The sequence below is a fragment of the Procambarus clarkii genome, chromosome 32, assembly GCF_040958095.1.
Source record: "Procambarus clarkii isolate CNS0578487 chromosome 32, FALCON_Pclarkii_2.0, whole genome shotgun sequence".
NCBI lineage: Eukaryota > Metazoa > Arthropoda > Malacostraca > Decapoda > Cambaridae > Procambarus > Procambarus clarkii.
Genome location: NC_091181.1, coordinates 37,750,429 through 37,769,628, shown reverse-complemented (window position 1 = coordinate 37,769,628; position 19,200 = coordinate 37,750,429). Strand labels below are relative to the sequence as shown.

The 19,200-nt window shown below is 37.2% G+C and overlaps 2 protein-coding genes across 3 annotated transcripts; one reads left to right on the top strand and one right to left on the bottom strand.

Moving 5' to 3' along the window:
- The first annotated feature begins 1,857 nt into the window (after positions 1 to 1,857).
- Positions 1,858 to 10,328, top strand: LOC138370640 (ribosome biogenesis protein SLX9 homolog). The gene is made up of 5 exons (XM_069335254.1): positions 1,858 to 2,035; positions 2,808 to 2,984; positions 6,531 to 6,703; positions 7,403 to 7,607; positions 9,731 to 10,328. Exons 2-5 carry the CDS (start codon positions 2,836 to 2,838, stop codon positions 9,849 to 9,851), a joined length of 648 nt encoding a protein of 215 aa, XP_069191355.1. The 5' UTR covers positions 1,858 to 2,035; positions 2,808 to 2,835; the 3' UTR covers positions 9,852 to 10,328.
- Positions 10,329 to 11,502: 1,174 nt separating this feature from the next.
- On the bottom strand, positions 11,503 to 17,956 carry LOC123759458 (uncharacterized). Of its 2 annotated transcripts, none has more exons than XM_045744550.2 (5): positions 17,611 to 17,956; positions 16,458 to 16,568; positions 15,314 to 15,469; positions 12,806 to 12,914; positions 11,503 to 11,616 (listed from the first exon to the last, which is right to left on the bottom strand). In XM_045744550.2, the coding sequence occupies exons 1-5, from the start codon at positions 17,737 to 17,739 to the stop codon at positions 11,543 to 11,545; spliced, it is 579 nt and encodes a 192-aa protein (XP_045600506.2). In that variant the 5' UTR covers positions 17,740 to 17,956; the 3' UTR covers positions 11,503 to 11,542. The 2 variants fall into 2 exon arrangements, with proteins under 2 accessions (XP_045600506.2, XP_069191356.1); XM_069335255.1 differs by lacking the exon at positions 17,611 to 17,956 and adding an exon at positions 17,363 to 17,508.
- Positions 17,957 to 19,200: the final 1,244 nt, after the last annotated feature.

Here is a 19,200-nt window from a genome sequence, read left to right as displayed (position 1 = left end):
AGGAAAGACCTGGGTAAATATTGGTTCGGTAACAGGGTTGTTGATTGGTGGAACCAATGACCGCGTAACGTAATAGAAGTAGGATCCCTTGATTATTTCAAGCGTAGGTTAGATATATATATATAAATGAGATTGGGTGGATATAAGTAGGAGCTGCCTCGTGTGGGCCAATATGCCTTCTGCAGTTACCTTCATTCTTATGTTTATATATAATAAGGATGGAATTGAACTTACATAGTATTGGGGGATAGAGTTCTTGAGAAAAATGTAGCTTAGGCGATTAGACTTATGGGAGGTGGGGGAGCTAATGAATTAATCCAATTAGGTCAATTGGTGGGAAGAAATTAGTTTTAGTTTAGTTTATTTATTATGCACCCCATATCCTTCCTGTGGGTAGTGGAAAGGGTTACAGAGGCACATAATGGACTGAGGAACTGAACCCCCAAAATTCATTTAGCTAAGCAAGTAATAGTCTTGATGAGCTAGTTACAAAATTCAGTGTACATCGTCACATTAACAATGGGCTCGATACCGACCACAAGTACAGTCTCTAAATTAAGCAATTGTTTTACCCGAGGGCTACTAACACTTTAGCGGCCTCGAAGGAAACCGGCGGCTTATCAAAGGTCCCCCAATTTATCCTGTGATCTTTTCCAATTGGATTTTAAAATATAACAGTTTTGGCATTTACGTCTTCGGCGGGTAGGTTTTCCAATGTTTTATAACCCTATGGGTGTAAAAGCATCTCCTGTAAGTCCTATACTGTGACTTGTTGAGCTTGAAACTATTGCTCCTTGTTTGTGTTACATCTAACCTTTTGCAGACGTTGTCCGCATTAACATCCTCCAAATTGTTCAGTATTTTAAAAGCTTCGATGAGATCCGCCCTGTCATGTCTGGTTTGCAGAGCTGTTAGCCCAGTGGCCCTCAACTGTTCCTGGTATGAGAGTTCACTTAGCTCTGGAATGATTTTTGTTGCCCGATGTTGCACTTTCTCTAGAACGTCCTTCTTAGTGTCCTTCTGAAGATGATGTCTCCATGCGTGGATACAGTAATCCAAATGTGGGCGCATCAGAGATTTATACAATTGAATCACTACCTGCTTTTCCTTAAAGTCAAAGGTACGTTTGATTATTCCAAGTGTTTGGTAAGTTTTTTGACTGTTACTCCTACCTGTTGTTCAACTTTCAGTGAATGTTGGATTTTGACTCCAAGGTCCTTTTCTTCATCAATTTGCTGCAATGAAATGTTATTAATTTGGTAGTTGTGCAATGGGTTGCTATTCGCCATATGCAAAGTCTTGCATTTATCGATATTAAAAAGCATTTACCAGTCTACTGAACATTTGTGGAGTTCATGTAGATTTCTTTGTTAGGCTTCAATATCATTTTCATTTCCCACTTTACCATAGATCATTGTGTCATCTGCAAATTTGATGATATGGTTTGTAATATTCTCATCTGTCATTGATGTATATGACAAAAGGGGTTGGCCCCACATATGTCAGTTGCTTAATTTAGAACCTGTACTTGAGGTCGATCTCGAACCCATTGTTGATGTGACGACTTATATTGAATTTTGTAACTAGCTCATCAAGATTGTAACTTGCCTAGCTAAATGAATTGTGGGGTTCAGTCCTTGAGCCCATTATGTGCCTCTGTAACCCTTTCCACTACCGCCCACAAGATGGGTATGGGGTGCATAATAAATGAACTAAACAAACTAACCTCGTCGAATCATATTAATAACACCATTATAATTGTGTATTGTGCTCTACATATATTACTCTGAAAACCGTACCAATCGCTAAATAACAAAATTGGGCTACTTTAGTTACAAATTCGCCACCTTTAGTCCCTCAAGTGGCCACTGTGAGCCAGAGAACACGTTGCCACAACAACAGTCGCTGGCAGGACCCGCCTCGGGCAGCATCCCATCCTCCTCAACCTGATATAACAACAACAAACTAGTCGCCACACCATCCCCTGCCACACCACAACAACCACAGTAGCGTTGCATATAACACACACAATTAGGTGAGTACAGTGATGAGCATTGCCATACCACACCTATACAGTGATACATGCCACACTAACCACAGTGACGAGCCACACCACATCAACCATAGTAACGAGCTACACCACACCAACCACAGTGACGAGCCACGCCACACCAACCACAGTGATAAGCCACCCCACACCACAGCAACCACAGTGATGAGCCACCCCACACCAAACCACACCAACAACAGTGACGAGCCACACCACACCAACCACAGTGATGAGCCACCCCACACCAAACCACACCAACAACAGTGACGAGCCACACCACACCAACCACAGTGATGAGCCACCCCACACCACACCAACAACAGTGACGAGCCACACCACACCAACCACAGTGATGAGCCACCCCACACCACACCACACCAACAACAGTGACGAGCCACACCACACCAACCACAGTGATGAGCCACCCCACACCACACCAACCACAGTGACAAGCCACACCACACCAACCACAATGACAAGTCACGTTAAGGATTGGTGACCATTTATCTTTCTATGCTAAGGGTTCAAACCCTCGCCAATATCAGTCATATGCAGAGGTGAAAGGGATACATAATCCAGCTACACCAGGGAGTTGGATTTCGGTATCTGTTGGGAAGACATATTCATCGTGTGCTTTTGCAGTTCCATTCAGTTATTAAAGTTTCATTTAAGTGTATATTCCCTAAAATTATAATAATTATGCTCATTAATTTAGCAAGAATTTAATATTAATCCACATTTCTTTATTCCCTTTCAGGAAATTACATTAATCAAACTTTCTCAACATGGGTAAAGTAAAAAGACTTAGACAGAAGTTCCATACTAGTTTGGCAAAGGAAAGAAAAAGCAAAGAAAGCAATGATCTTCCTGCTCCAGGGATTTTACAGTTGGTGCCTATGGTTAAGAAAATTGAAAGTGATGAAGCCACTGCCAGGTACAATATACTATACAATTAAACATGTAACTGCTGCAAGTTACAGGTTTAGTTTTCCTTATGTAATCATAATGGAATGGGGAAGAAAAGGTGCCCGACCACTTGGAAGGTCGGGGATTGAACGCCGACCTGCAAGAAGCGAGACTGTTGCTCTACTATTCAGACCAAGTGGTTGGGCACCATTCTTTTCCCCCCATCCTATTCCAAATCCTTATCCTTTCCAATTGTTATATAGTCATAATGGCTTGGTGCTTTCTCCTGATAATTCCTGGGGTCAGAAATTGCCATTAAAATAATTTTTATAATAAAATGTGTAGAACATTGGTATGCTAAAATGTATTGGTGTTGCTAATATTAAATTCTTAGAACTACAAAACACAGTCTTTGCTGTTATTACACTGTATACACACATTAAATATAACTACATTTTTTATGCACCACTAAGCAGGTGTGGTGTTTTCATAATCCAAGCATAACATAGTGCCAGTCAGTTGGCAGTGGCACCTGACAAAGTAATGTGCCTCTAAATATACTATGCACAATGCTACTATTTTTATCAGAATCTTAGGCCATTAAATATTGAATATAAATAATTTTCCACAAGTTAATTTTCTAAAAGAACATGAGGTACCGTTTCATGATGCATACACTCTAAGCTGCGGATCTACCTTGCGCTGTGAACATCATGACCAGCATTGGGTTCACTGATATGAGTACTGTACATAGTATTTATCACTTCTATGATCTGTGACATTATCATCATTAAATAATTGCACTTCCTTATTTCATCATTAAGTGATGCAATGGACATGAGCTGCAGAGCAGTACTTTTGAGTTGCTGCATGCACTACTCATGGCCAGGGGCACTACTCATGGTCGTGCTCTCTACTGAAGCCCTCGCACCGAGGAGAGGTGCCCTCAATTTTTTTCCAAGATGGCATCTGTTTACTGGAGGCCTCAGGAAGCAGATTTGAGCTACATGTACCTGCAGGAGTTTTTAAATCTTATGCAGTACAGTACTTTAAAACATTCCTGACTGTGTCGAGCAGTTTACGGATAATTGATGAGAACATCCCTGGTTGTGTCATGCAGTGAAGGGTTAATGAAGCTGGAAGTTGTTTGGAGGGGATAAGATAAAAATCATGAGTACAGTATCTGTATAGTATATTTCTTATTGCAAGTTTATGCATACAGTACAATACTTTAATTTGAAATTGCTGGGATACACTTTCCTGCTCAAAGGGGGGAGCATGGTTAATTCAATACACTAGCATCCTGGGGCTACCCGGATTCTGATTCGATTCCTGTCCTGGTCCAATGATTTTCGTAATGATTAACTATGCATTGGTCAGGTTGCTACAATTAGAAAGGCAATTAAATAGTTGTTTAGAAGTATGAATAAGAAGTACTGATAGTATTGAGCATGCTGCTAAGGCACTGGGCTACCTACCTAGTATTGTACGTACAAATTAAACAAAGAAAAGGAGAATTATTGGTCCATGCTGTCATGCCAAAAACTTTATTTAATACTACTTTACAGTACTTGCAGAACTACAAATATTCTGGGTTTTTTAAATACATTTTGTTATATGTGTACTTTTAGTTAATTATGATGTATTAAATTGCCTACATTGCCAGGGGCTAAATAAATGTATAGCCTGCACAAATGTGTATGTGGGCATATATATGCATAATTGCATATATGTAGACATCTTTGACATTTGCATTTATCACTGAGATAACCTTAATCTATAAGAAAGGTCTTCATACATTCATACCCTAAATATATTTTACTAGCCAGTTTAATTCCCATCAGCACCTCATGATACATTTTCTATATATTCCAAAGCTTTATGCAGTTTAGGACCTCTTATCCAGTTTAGCCCCCTTTTATCCATGCTAACCCCTATCTATCCAGCTTAGCGATACAGTATGTACTTTACTGGTGCAAATTCTCCTTGCAATCCTGTCATCCAGCAGCAGTCTTGATATCAATCATAATATCTGCATATCTATACTGTACCTCCAAATATTTCTTGAATAACTAGTCTATACCTATACTGTAGTTTGTTATAGATGAACACACTTGTGGTGGAGCCTTAATTGATACAATAATCCATACACTAATATTTGAGCTGCTACTGATTGCTTAGGTTTTTTTTCAGCTGAACCTAGGATAGAACTGTAGGCCATTCAATAACTGTAGGTATGTGGTTTAGAATTAAGTGTTCTAATATGTAAAATATGCCTAAATAGGATCCTCCTTCATTTTAGGCACTAGGAAGTGGGTATGTCTAGTTTGTCTTGCACAACCCATCCTCGACTCGAGTCCATTACATTCAGTGGTCAACCCCACAGACGCATTCATAAATTTTAACATGCTGTTCATTCAAAACAGGAATTTTCTCAAATATAAATTAATATTATAATATATTAGCATATTGTGCATTTATAGGCATAGGTTAGGTTAGGTGTTTAGGTTCTGTTGGTGATTATTTCTATTTGTAGTACATTGGTGAAGCATTTACAGTGTTGCATTTCAAACAAAATTCGTCAGTGAAGCACTTGTTCTGGAACTGTTCGAACGTCATCAGTTGTGGGTCGTGTGTAAACTGTTTTTCATTCATAAACAGGGGGTTTAGCGGGTGAATGGAATCACTTTTGGGTCTTTGTTTGGAGGACGGGCTGCTTTGCAATAATCTGGTAAGGTTGGGTGTTCATTTCAGGATTCATTTACAGTCAGCCACGTGCTTTCCGAACCTCTCGGGATTGAGACTGAACGGATAACCTGTTGTGTTCTGATAAGTGGTTCATCATCCTGAAAAGCTAGGTGGAAAAAATTTACAATTTTGTTGCAGAAATTTGTCAGTGTTTTGTTTATACTCACCAATATAAGAAGTTCTGATCCACTTGTTAACTTGAAGATTATAATTGATGGAGCATTTTTATTTAGATAGAAAAGGTGGTGGTGGATGATGTTAATATTGGGTTGACTGAAGTGGAGAGTAATGGTGATGAGGTAACCTCAGCAGACTGCCTTTCACTATGTACAATGATGTACCTAATGCCATGGTAGAGTTTAAAGCTGCCGAGCCATCCATTAGTGTATGAACACTGCTCGAGTGGTGCTGTGTATGGTAACTTGGCAAACTAGTTCCATCTTTATTGCACATTTTTATTCAGACTGCCTGCCGCCCCACCAGTTATCCAAACTAACCCAAATCGGATAACAGGCATTTTTGGAAAAAAGGCGTTCGTAAATAACGTGGCTGACATCACACAAGCTCATTTTTCAGGTTTCATCCTCAGGGAGTTTCATCAGGGAGATGACTGGTATACAGTACTGTCCATATACCTGTTTTCATTAGCAAATTTCCACGTTAGTAGCTTTTGATGCAATTAGTGTAATTTTAAAAGGTTTATTTTGTAACATAACTCTTCAGACTCATATTGAAGTCTATATTTTCAATAAATTACAAAATACTGTAACTATTTAATATATATTTTTTCAAATGTAACTAATTTGCTATATTTTATTTTTTTCAGTGGTAACATGTTTGCAGGTTTACAGATCAAACTAGGGGAAACAGAGAACATGCCTGCCTCTAAAACTGTGGATACATCAGACACGCGTAGTATGACAAGTGTGTCCTCTAATAAGCAGAGTAGATGTACTAAGAAGGAAAGAAGAAGACAGAGACATGAGGAATTTATGCAAAGTAAGTTATACAGTAGTAAGATTGATAATATAATGGACTCTTAGAGGCATTACATAGCAAAGTTGGGGGGAAAAAAGGTGGTGAAGAGGACAGTCATGATCAGCTTAAAATAAATCATTATTAAGAGCATAGGTTAACCTATGAATACAGGTGCGTACCCTAAACAGCATACATTATGGTGTGAATTCGGGCACACACAATTTCATGGGCTGCCAAGCCAACACTGAATTCTTTGGCAAATGTTACATTATTTTACGTAAAAAGTCACACCTTTAAAAGTACTGCACTGTACAGTACTTTTACAGGCCTTTCCTATTGATATAATTTTGCTTGATCGCGCTTATTTAAGTCTAATTATATTTGGAAAAATCCAGTCCTGATCAATACACTTAAAATAAAGGCATGTCAATGTGTGTGAGAACGTGGCCTCATTTCTTAAATCAGTAGCCTTTGCCCTTACATCCTAATTTGGCCCCCCTGGTACATCATCCTCACCATGGAGGTTCTTTATCCAGTTAGTTTCCCTGTGGCTGAAGTCACCATTTACAGTATTAATTTTGTTTCATTTGACAGTGTTATTGGTCTTCCTTATCTACATTCCCTTCACATTTTCCTCTACACTTCTGCCTCTCCACCCCAATGGAAAGGTGAATTTGGGAAATGTAAGTGATACTAATTTGTGTCATTATTTTCAAATAGAAATCGACGTCATCCGGGCTTCAGCAAAAGCCGAGAGGGAGCGCAAGAAGCGAGAGAAAACTGCCATTGTTGGGGATATGCATCCCTTGCTTAATGCTTTGCCCTCATTAGAAGAATTAATTGCTACTTCCACTAGTAAAACAGATGTGCAGGCATCAAAGAAAGTTAAAGGAACTAAGAAAGTGAAAGAAAGGCAAAAAGACTTGTAAGTAGATTACTATTTTTATTGCTATATTAAAAAAAATTATTACCACAAAAATAATAATTGTATAGTACATTTCATAAATATTAACTTGTTGCATGTTTTGAGTAATGAGGGGCTGATTAAAAGCATTGTTTTTTGTTCATGTTCAGTGTCTTCTTGTCACATATTTTATTTAAGAGTTGGACTGTTCAAAATCCAGATTACATTGTTTCAGATCCAGTCCAGATTTCCAAATAATTGCCCTTTTCTTGGAGAGTCCCTTGTGGCTCCCCAAGAAAATGTTTTCTTGGTGAACATGATTAATAATGAATTTTAATCATGTCTGCCACCACTGGGGAAGCTCCCATAAAGTCAGCGAAACAAAACAGACCATTGCTGGTTATAAGAAATATTGATACCTCAAAATCACTAAAAGAACTCTCCCAATAATGTTAACAAATAATCAGAACTTCTTGCCCCATCTTGTTTGTTGGGAGCAGGGAGGCAGACTGGGTCAGCTGGCTTCTTCACCCATAGTTCTGTGATGATGGAAAAAACCATCCTTGACTTCCTGGGGAAGGAAGGGTGGCCCACCCTCATCAAGTAGGTGGTGCTGCCACCTGTTGGTGGGCAGCCATAACTATTGGGTTAAATCTAGTATCTAAGGGAATCATTTGTGGACTCATTTGGCTGTTTCATTACACTGTACTTTACTTTCTGTGAACTTTGCAGTTGTCTGTATTTCTGTGCTTATTTTCGGAATGTTTTCTCAACTATGGTAATAACAATAATCCCCTGCTCTTTGTGCCCCTGTGAGGTTGGGGCCAGGTTCTTTAAAATATTTTGTTCTCTTTTTCATACGAGATCTATCTGTAGGTAGTTATCCCAGTCTGCCTCCCTCATCTCACCAAAAAAGGTGGGGCGAACGAGCTTATGATAAACGATGAATTTTTTATTGTTTGTTTACGTTGTTGGGAGAGTTTTTTTTTTGGTGATTTAGAGGTATCAATATTTCTTATAACCAGCAGTGATCTGTTTTGTTTCACTGACTGTAGTTTCATGGAGCCACACTGTGCACCCCTAGAAATTAGGAATAATGAAAATATAAAATTCTAATAATTCAACATAGAACTTTGTACAACACTTGCTTAACTTTAAGACACATACTGCTAGGTGAATAGAGGCATCGGGAGTAAGGAAACGTGCACAAATGTCTTGTCCTGTATGGGAATTGAGAGATCTTCCAGTTGTAAGCTGACTGCACTGACTACTGCACTTGAAGTCGTGTATGTAAAATGCACGTAATATCTAACTTAATTTTACTGTAATTTAAAAAAAAATGCTGAAGAAAATACTCAAATGAGTTCAGAGATAAAAGACTAAGGTGTTTTATTAAACGCACTTATTTTTTTCTACAAGACAGTCCTCACAATTTTATCAAAGGTAGTACAGTACCGTTATCTATACCTGTATAGATAAAGGTACTATGCACTCACACCCACTCTTGCACATCAATAATTCTGAACCACTCACTCATCAAACATCTGCACATTATTTTAAATGAAGGCATTTTTGTAATGTACAGCTTTATCATATCTTTGAATGTGACTGTTTTTCTCACATCTTTCAGTTTATAAATCACATTTAATAAAACACACAGTTTTCCCAAAATGTGACTTCATTGTTATAAGTGTTGACTGTTCTTAGTTACCCTGTTCATTAAATATATACAGTAGAGTATGCACAAAATTATTGTTTTATCACTATTCATGTGAAAATTTGTAAAAACTGCCAGTCTTCAAAGACAGTATAATACATGAGTTTAGTGTTCATTTATTAAAGAAAGTAAAAATGTTGCTCCTCTTTGGTCTATCCTGGACCATTTGAAAGTCCCAAGTTTTTACTTGGTCAAGGATAGAGTGAAAGATCATGGTTTTTACTACTATAATGTGTAGGTTTAGTGTTCATTGTTCTTGCTGTACTGTATTTCAAATGTATGTTTTGTCCTGGGTTTATTATAAGGTCCCAGCATAATAATAAACACTGCCCCATTGCTTAGGCATTCTAGAGGAATATATGTTGTTAATTTTTTCTAAAGTACCATAGTTTGCTTTGGAATGCTAATAAATTTGTACTCCTTTCAGCATATCAGATGTACAAATGTTTATGGCAATACAAGAAGATCCAGTCTACAAAAATGACCCGTTTGGTGCAGTTAGTAAGGCGATTGAAAACAGAGTATTAAATGCGCAAGAAGATTCTTGATTGTGTATTGATTGCAGGAATTCAGTTAAGTGCTGAATACAATGCAAGTTGGGTGTGTGGGTTGGAGGAATTCACACAAAGAATATTTAAAGTTGTGAAATGAATTAATGTCATTTTTTGTTTTTAACTTTTTTGTATGTTGCTCTTCCCTTATCTCTGGAAATGACTTATCATTAAGTGAAAGTAGAAGTTGGGTTTGTAATGATAGTTAATTCAAACTTTTTCAAAATATTGTGTGCTCATAATCATGTTGAAAATTTGTGTCATCATATTCAAAAGGGACCATTAAAAAAAACAATTTTGCATAATGTTTTACGGGTAATTTTAAAATTTAAAAATCAAATCAAGCAAACCTTAATAATACTGCACTTTGATAATACTGTACTTTGTAAAATGTTGAAATATAATTTGTGATATTACCAATTTTACAAAATGTAAATTTGTTGGTTTATATTAAAGAGCTTTCATTTTAACAATGTTAAATTGTATTTATTTCTTACTGGCAATTTCTACTGGATACAAAGAATATAAATTGTTAGTACTTATTTTATTCACAGGAATTCCAAAGGATAAAAGTTTCAAGGATGTGATAAGATTATTGGATTTATAATACTGAATAATGACAGCCATTATAAGAGTACTGTACTAGTACCTGTACTGGGTAAAATTCAGACTCGCAATCTATAGTCTCTCACGTTGAAAATAGCAACTGCAGTCATTAGAATGTTCTGGTGTTTTGAGCAAATGACGACTGTAGGTGTTACAAAAATATTAAAGGATTAAGAAAAGCTGCTGGTGAAAGTACTGTAGTACTGGATATGAGAGATATGGTATGAATGACAGGGCCAAGACGATGAAATGTACATGTTAGTAGAATCCCTGGAAATTGTTTAAAAAAAAGGGGGGGGGTGGATGGTAGAAGCAGATAACCAGTAATTTGGAGTGGAACAATGCATGAGAGCGAGTGTGATTGATGGGTGCCTACTAATAGTCTCAGGAGACTATGGAGTTGTGCTCAGGTTGTCGGTCTGGAGTGGCCTCTCCAGAGTGCAAAGTCAGGGTAGGTTGATACAAGGGAGTTTTACCTTGAAGTTGGTAAAAAAAAAAAAAAAAAAGACACAGGGACTCCAACCCAGAGACCACTGTGGTCGGTGCCAGAGAAAAACCACCCCAGCAAGGGCAAGAACGACTAGCCTCCTAAAGCAGAGCTTGGGCCGCATGAGCCCCAGGAGGTGGATGTGCGAGCCCCGCACCTATGGGGTCCAGACAGAGATCGTCACAGCCCTCCTTTCACCCGAAGCCACCTTTTTTCATGACCCAGCAGAAAGAAGAGTAATAATTATTAATTACAACAATTATTATTATTATAACAAGAACCTCCTGGAAAAGCTGTGGCATCCTCCTGATGGGGAGCTCCTAGGAGGAAGTAGAGAATTGAGGCTATTTATAAATATAGCCATGAAGGCGAATACTTCAGAAAAGTATTATCATTGTGGATGTCGATATTAGCCAGGTCAGTATTCAAAGTGTATATATATATATATATATGAGAGAATATTTTATATGGAGATTTCTTAACTTGCATTACAAGTTTCAGTATTATTCAAATTATAAAAACACTATGTAGAATCAATAGATATTGTTTACAATGTGGAAAGTTAAACTTTATTATTACAGTACAGTACTCCTCCTCACTCCTCAAATTTGGTCTCCATGTCATCGTCGTCGTCGTCCTCCTCGTATACCTCGGAATCATTAAGCATTCCTGAAATATAAACAGAGCATTGAAAACCAAAGGAAAAATATAATTAAAAAAAAAATTATGCTAAAATTTAATCGAATGATGCACATAAAAATTAAAATTATGTGCATAAATTAGTAGTACGTGCAGTTGTTTTCATAATACAATATGTGAAAAAGCACAGCATAAATTTTTAAAAGATCCTCTAATCAGGCATGCCAAACTGAGGGTCCCCCCGAGGGCCATATGGATCACATTTGGGTTTCATGAAGGCTCTGAGTGTAGAATCCGATTGCATTTCTAATGGTTCTTTCTTCAGCCTTGGCAACATCAAAGGTGAATAATGTGGGCCACGTGCAGCCCGTGGGCCTCATGTTTGACATGCCTGCAGTTGTAAGTGGATGGTAAATACTTATTCTCAGAGTAACCAAGAAATTGTACGTCAATAAATTTTAGCTTTGCTGCTTTCGAGATGCGTTTGTGCTGTACTACAGTATCAGGGATTTTTTTTTTTTAGCTGGTATCACATCTTGATTTAGAGCAGTGCTCTTGCACCAAAGCATCCATTTGGATTAAGCAATTCATTATAAATGCTGGTATTTATCATTACAGTATTTGATTTTTAGAATTTTAGTGCAAACTATAAACATAACAAATTATTTTGAAAAGATATAATAGAAAATTAGGGCTATGACAATAGCCTCTTTTTTTTAACTTTCCTATTAATCAAGCCCTACCTGTACCCAAACCTGCCATACTTAACCCTCAATATATACACTTACACTATATCACTGTTCTGAGGCAATTCTCAGTCTTGCCACACACTAATTTATCATCACAAACCAGTGTTGACTGCTTCACCAAAATGTCAAATTAACATGCAATTTATTTTGCAGATATTTAAACCCTTTAATTCTTGAAGGGGTTGATATACTGGACATACACAAACTTCTAAATAAAGTCACCCTCATCAACTGTAATACAGTAATATTCCCACATAGTAACAATGAATTTTGGAGGGTCGAACCTTGCAAAACATTTTCCTTCATTTTCCTGTTCCGCAAGTGTTAAGTGAAAACCTATAAAAAGTGTGAAAGTTTCTTGCATTATTTACTGTCTACTGAGTTATGAATGGAATAAGAATAACCGATATATTTAAACAAATTTAAATAACAATATTATGTAATGCAATAAAGAACTATACTGTACTAACTTTGAATAAGAGGTGCAGCATCCAAGTTTAGAGTACTCTGGTTAATTTGAAGTTCATTCATGATTATATTTTGTACACCCGTTTCACGAGACATATTATTGAGAATCGTCTGTAAAACAATGAACAAGATTATTACTACCGTACATAATAGCACGATAACTACATCATCCTCATCATCACTGCCCTACTTCTCACCTTCAAGGGGTAGTGATGTCAACACACAAGAGATAGGAAAGCAAATATAAAAATTAACATTAAATATGGTTAGATCTTGGCTGATCGAGAGGGGGGCAATGTAGACCCATCCACATCAGTGTGGTGTAATGAATACAGGTGGTGCAGTGATTACAGAGCAATGTAATGGGCACAGGGATACAGGGGACCGAGATTTGGCTCTTTATGCCCAACTTTCTAGCCTTTTATACCTATACGCTTGTTTCATCCCTTGATGTTCAAGTTCTGATGGAAATTGTGGTTGCAAGATTGGTGGTGATGGTACAGGTGGGAATAATGGTGGTAACAGTGGTAATGATAATGGTGGTAGTGTCAATAATGATGCTAACAGTAATGATACTGATATTGCAAATGGTAGTACTGTAGTGGAAGTGACAGTGATGATGGTAGTGATGGTGATGATAGTTTTGGTGGTAGTAATGGTGACAATGGTGTTACACTGGTAAATGTTGGGTGTGTAGGATAATGATAAGTCATCTCTGCTATTGAGCTTCTTAAAAATAAAAAGTATACTCTGGGAGTGCTACTGCCATAAACTGAAGTCTAAGCATACAATTCAGAGCCTGAGGAAGTCTACAGGTCAGTGTGTGTGAAAAAAATAAATAGTAGTAGTTAGTAACAGTTGAGAGGTGGGCCGAAAGAGCAGAGCTCAGCCCCCGCAAGCACAACTAGTTGAATACTTGTATATGCTTACATCTTCAAGTAGGTCGTTAATATAAATTAGAAAGAATGATGGTCTCAAGGGACCTCGTTCTCCACTCTTCTCCAGCATGACACACTTTCTTCGACTATGACCCTTTGTTTCAAGCCAATATGCTAAATCATTCTCTATATATAATATGGGCCCCACAAATTTGGAAACAACAGAGTATCCCTTTGGGAAATAACAATAAAGATACAAAAACAAAAGATTAGATCAGATTACAATACTCTATACAATAATTTATGTGAAATAATGATTGTAAACAGTGTTAAAGTATATATTTGAAATGCACTTTCAAACACACACCACCAATACAGGTTTAGGGATGGTAAATCTTGCCTCACACATTTAACAAGGCAACAAAACTTAAAGAGAAGGGTGGGCAGATTGTCAGAAAAGCTGGGCATTTTATACTGTAAAACGTCTTTGACACAGTACCCCATAAGAAGCTGATGCATGAGTTACAGAACCAGACAGGAGTAACAGGTCAGGTGCTCCATTGGATAAAGGAGTACCAAGGCAAAAGACAATAAGTTACTATGATGGGGGAGGGGTTATCTCTGAATGGCAAAATGTCACTAACAGTCCCACACAAACTGTCCCACTACACAGTTTCAAATGTAGATTTAATAGAGCTTAAATATGTGTAAATCATTCAGAACCTTGTATATAAGCATACATCCAAGCAATCCTGGAGTATGTGGCTCTGGCATGGAGTCCGTAGTACAAGATGAAATTGGAGAATGTTCAAAGGTATGTTACCTGACTAGTCACAGAACTACTTTGAGGTACGAGTTACAAAGAGAGACTACATGACTTGAACCTCACATCACTGGAAGACAGAAGCATTACGGGAGACTTGATTACCACATTCAAAATTATCAGGGGAACTGATAAGTTAGATAAAGAGACCATTTAGCACAGGTGGAAATAGGGTATCCAAATAATGAGTCAGAGACACTAGAACAAATTGTTTTGTTCAATGTCAGTAGTTAACAAATAGAATGCACTAGGCAGTGATGTGGTGGATGTAGACTCAATACACAGTTTCAAATGTAGATATGATAAGCCCAATAAGCTCAGGAACCTGTAAACCAGTTGATTGACAGCTAAGTGGCCGACCAGAGCCAACCTTTGTAAACACAATTAGGTGAGTATATGGAAGTAACAAAATTAGCTTCTAAGTATGACTTTGTGAACACTCCTGACAAGCAAGGATTTTTCCAGTCCTTTATACTGTAACCTTCAATTATTTCTAAAGAAAATATATGTACATTCATTTTTTTTGTTTTCACCACAGAAGATGTAATTAATTCAGCAGTCCAAGGCTAAATTAGTTTATCTTCAGTCTCAATAGCCTTTCATAAAGATTTACTGACTGTACTCTATATCTTTCAGTGGCATTATCATTATTTACTCTTATCTATCTTCCCAAGAACAATATATCTTGAGAGGAGTCCATTTCTACAGCTTAACTCTTAATTTTATATGCCTTTATCAGCTCCCATTGCTTGTTTCTCATGATTAAAGCCATATTTCTCTTATTCTAAAAAGTACTGTACAGAACTAACCTGATTCACATCAGAGTTGTGGGGAGCATCTATTAGCGAATGATTGAGGGAATATGAGTGGGCCTCAATTGCTGATTCTAGTGGAGTATTGTTTCTTGACTTTAACTCAACATCTTGTATGTGGCCCAACTGGCTTCTTATAGTTAGCTCTTCTACCTGATAATATAAAGCAAACAGAAAAGAGAGGGTTAGATTATGAATATGTTTAGAAACTCCTGAAGCTTTGTGAAGCTGAAAAAAAGAAGATGAAAAAAAAGAGTATTGATGCGATCTGTCTTTCTCATATTGCATGTTATTTAAACAATTACCACTCTTCATTATCAAACTAAAATTAATAAGATGAAATAAGAAATGATATGTATACAGTACCATATATGGAGAGAATAAGATAGACTTGTGTTATCGCATGGTCTGGAAAACCTTTTTACGTCAACATCAACATTTACATCAACAGTTTGAAGTTGTCTAGAGATAAAAAAAAAAAAAAAAAAAAAAAATCACTACATAGTCTTCACTGCTTGGTGCCTTCTTGTGACTTTTGTTAACTTAGGGAGAACAATCGAAGGAGGCTTGCTCAGAAATAAAGCATTAAAATGCTCATTTCTGAGAAAGCCTTAATTGCAATACTGTACTCACATTCTGACTCTTTTTGTTCCTGGCTTGCCCGAGTATGCTTGGATGGCCTGGGCTTTATGAAAGATCAGCTGGTCCCCTGAAGTTTTAGTGTGGCCTAACAACCTACTATTTGCAGTCAGATGATGACTAGTTAAAAAGCTTGCACAGCTTCAATTGCACTGATCTATTCCTTGGTGAAATAGCAAACAATAGATCAATGCAATCTATTGCATTGATAATCAGGAAAGTGCAATGCAATCAGGTAAGACTGATTTGCTCTCTACCCAAATGAAAAGTTACTTTTACAGTATTCATAATTGTTATATTTTTGTTCTCTATCCAAAACTTAACAGATATGGTCGGGTTACCTGAATACAGTATCATTACAGTATGAATTTATAAACAAATAAAAAATCACCATAAAACTTGAAATACTGAAGGTAGAGGGAAATGTCTTAAACCTCACCTGGAATGTATTTTCTGGTTGTATCCTAATAAAATAGTTTGTATTGCAATAAATAGAACTTACTTGGAGTCTGTTCAGGCTATTTCTATACATTTCAATTAATTCTCTTACAGCTACTTCTTCCTTCTTTAGAATCATCAATTCAGCTCTTCGCATTCGGTCTTTATTGGCCATCTGAAATTACAATAATTTTAACATTAATAAAGGCTCTTGATCAATATAAATTAAGCCTAGATGCATCCCCTATCACCTATCCCATTATATCCTGATAAAAATAATTTTATGATGTAACCTTAAACCATATGCCTGAAGAATTTTTTTTATTACAGTACTCATTAATTAATAAATTCATATATTTATACAAACAACATAGAGGATGGTGAAATTGGTTATATCAGTCTCAGATGATTAAATGGTACATTCTCACAAAGCTGCAACATTACTGTATAACCCATGTAGTGTATTATGAAGTAATTATCTACCTATTGTAGGCTGCATCTTGTAGATATATATATATATATATATATAGCTAGCTAAAATCCAATTTGCATTTTTAATGATTTTCCATAATTTGTGTTTTTAATAATTTTGCACATTTGGGAAATAACAAATTGAGAGTCGGGAAGTTGGTACATAGCTCTTGGACCTTGTCAGAGTATACCTGAAACTGGAGTCCATTTAGTTCATGAAACAGAAGTTTGCAAGGTTCCTCATTTTGCACAGCTAAACAATTTTCCAATAAAATCCATAATCTTATTAGTTGATTATACTCTAACTTGTTTCCTAATTGTTTAAACTGAATATATTGTTAGGTTAGGTTGGATTAAGTTATGCTAAGATTAGGTTTAAATAACATGTCTGGCAAACCATCTTATATACAAGAGGAGCTACAACCAGTGACAACAGCACAGCCTCGCTCCTGTGTCAGGTAAGTCCACTACGGGCTCACCATAGCCCGTGCTACTTGCCCCGCTCCTGTGCCAGGTATGCTATGGGCTCACCATAGCCCGTGCTACTTGGAACTTGTTCCGAGCAGCTGAATCTATAAACAAAACAACAGTGACAACAGTCCCATGCGACACTGCGCTTTTTGGACACAGGTCGTCCAGGTTTCCCTAAAAGCGCACAAAATTCCAATTTGGTAACAGTGTGACATTCATGATGGCTTCATGCTGTAATTGTTGTACTCTACACTGGAGTAATGATGAAACTGTACCTTAGAAGCGAAGGAAGTGTTTGAAGGAAGTGGATCACAGTACACTGCTCTTGCTTGACCACAGTCCGGATACAAGTCAGCTGGTACAGAACACGGATCACGCGCACACATATATATTTTTTTTACCATTTATTTATTTATATACAAGAAGGTCTGCCCGAGACGCTATGCGTGTTAGTGGCCTTACAAGAATGCAAAACTTTTATGCTCTATACTCTCATAAGCCCAATGTACCATCTTGTATAAATAAATAAATAAATAAAGGTACATTGGGTTTATGAGAGGACATAGCATTAATGTTTTTACATTCTTGTGAAGCCACTAGCACGCATAGCGTTTCGGGCAGCATGACCATTTCGGACACAAAATTTGTACGTTCCGTATACAAATAATTGGGCAGTATTTAACCACAATATAATGCTATTAACAGCTAAAAGCTTCTACTTAGCATGTATATAGTTATGAAATGAAGCCAATTCACGCCAGTGTTAGTTTAGTTTAGTTCATTTATTATGCACCCCATACCCATCTCTTGGGCGGTTGTGGAAAAGGTAATGGAGCCCGGTCGGCCGAGCAGACAGCACGCTGGACTTGTGATCCTGTGGTCCCGGGTTCGATCCCTAGTTTACTTTGAAGATAATGTCTTTGAAGATAATGATCGCCGGCGAGAAAAATTGGGCAGAGTTTCTTTCACCCTATGCCCCTGTTACCTAGCAGTAAAATTAGGTACCTGGATGTTAGTCAGCTGTCACGGGCTGCTTCCTGGGGGTAGAGGACCGGGCCGCGGGGACACTAAAGCCCCGAAATCATCTCAAGAGGAAGGTTACAGATCAAAGTATGTTTATTGAGACAAGACAAAAATACACCTCAAAGAGATAGAGTAGTTCAGGCTATTTCTATCCCCTTCTACTTCAAGTCCCTCAAGGGGCGCACAAATTCAGTGAGTACAAATACACAAATCACAATACAAGAATCCCATTTAACATTACAGGTTAATATAGGAAGAACAGCATATAAGTGCAAAATTGGGGCAAAAACTCTTCGGGCAAAATTCTTGTAGCTCCTAAGTATTCTGTCTATCATACCATTTTCAATAATTTGACACTAATACATAATGTTCTAAGGTGAGGGCGTGCGGCATACTACATAATTTACACTCATTATCTTTTTCACTGACATCAACACCGTATTGCCAGATATATTTGTATCCTAATCTTAATCACATGTAAATTGAATCCTTCCAAGTACACTTTCCCCTACCATAGGTGAAGAACGAATTTGTATTTATTATTGCATAATTCTTACGTGTGTTACGTAAGAATTATGCACTATTTTCCATTCTCTTTACCATTTCGTCACCAACTTGGATCATCTTGTTTCTTGTTTTTATTTGTTTCAAATTTATCTGACATACAACATCAACAAGAGTTTTTTTTTCCGTGGCTCTCTTCGCTATCTCATCAACTACCCCATTCAACAGTATTCCCACACGTGCAGGAATCCACATGAATCTTACTTTATATCCATTTTTTTTAATTTCTTAACATTCTCTCTACTCTCTATCACAATATTCTAGTAAACGGGTCGTCT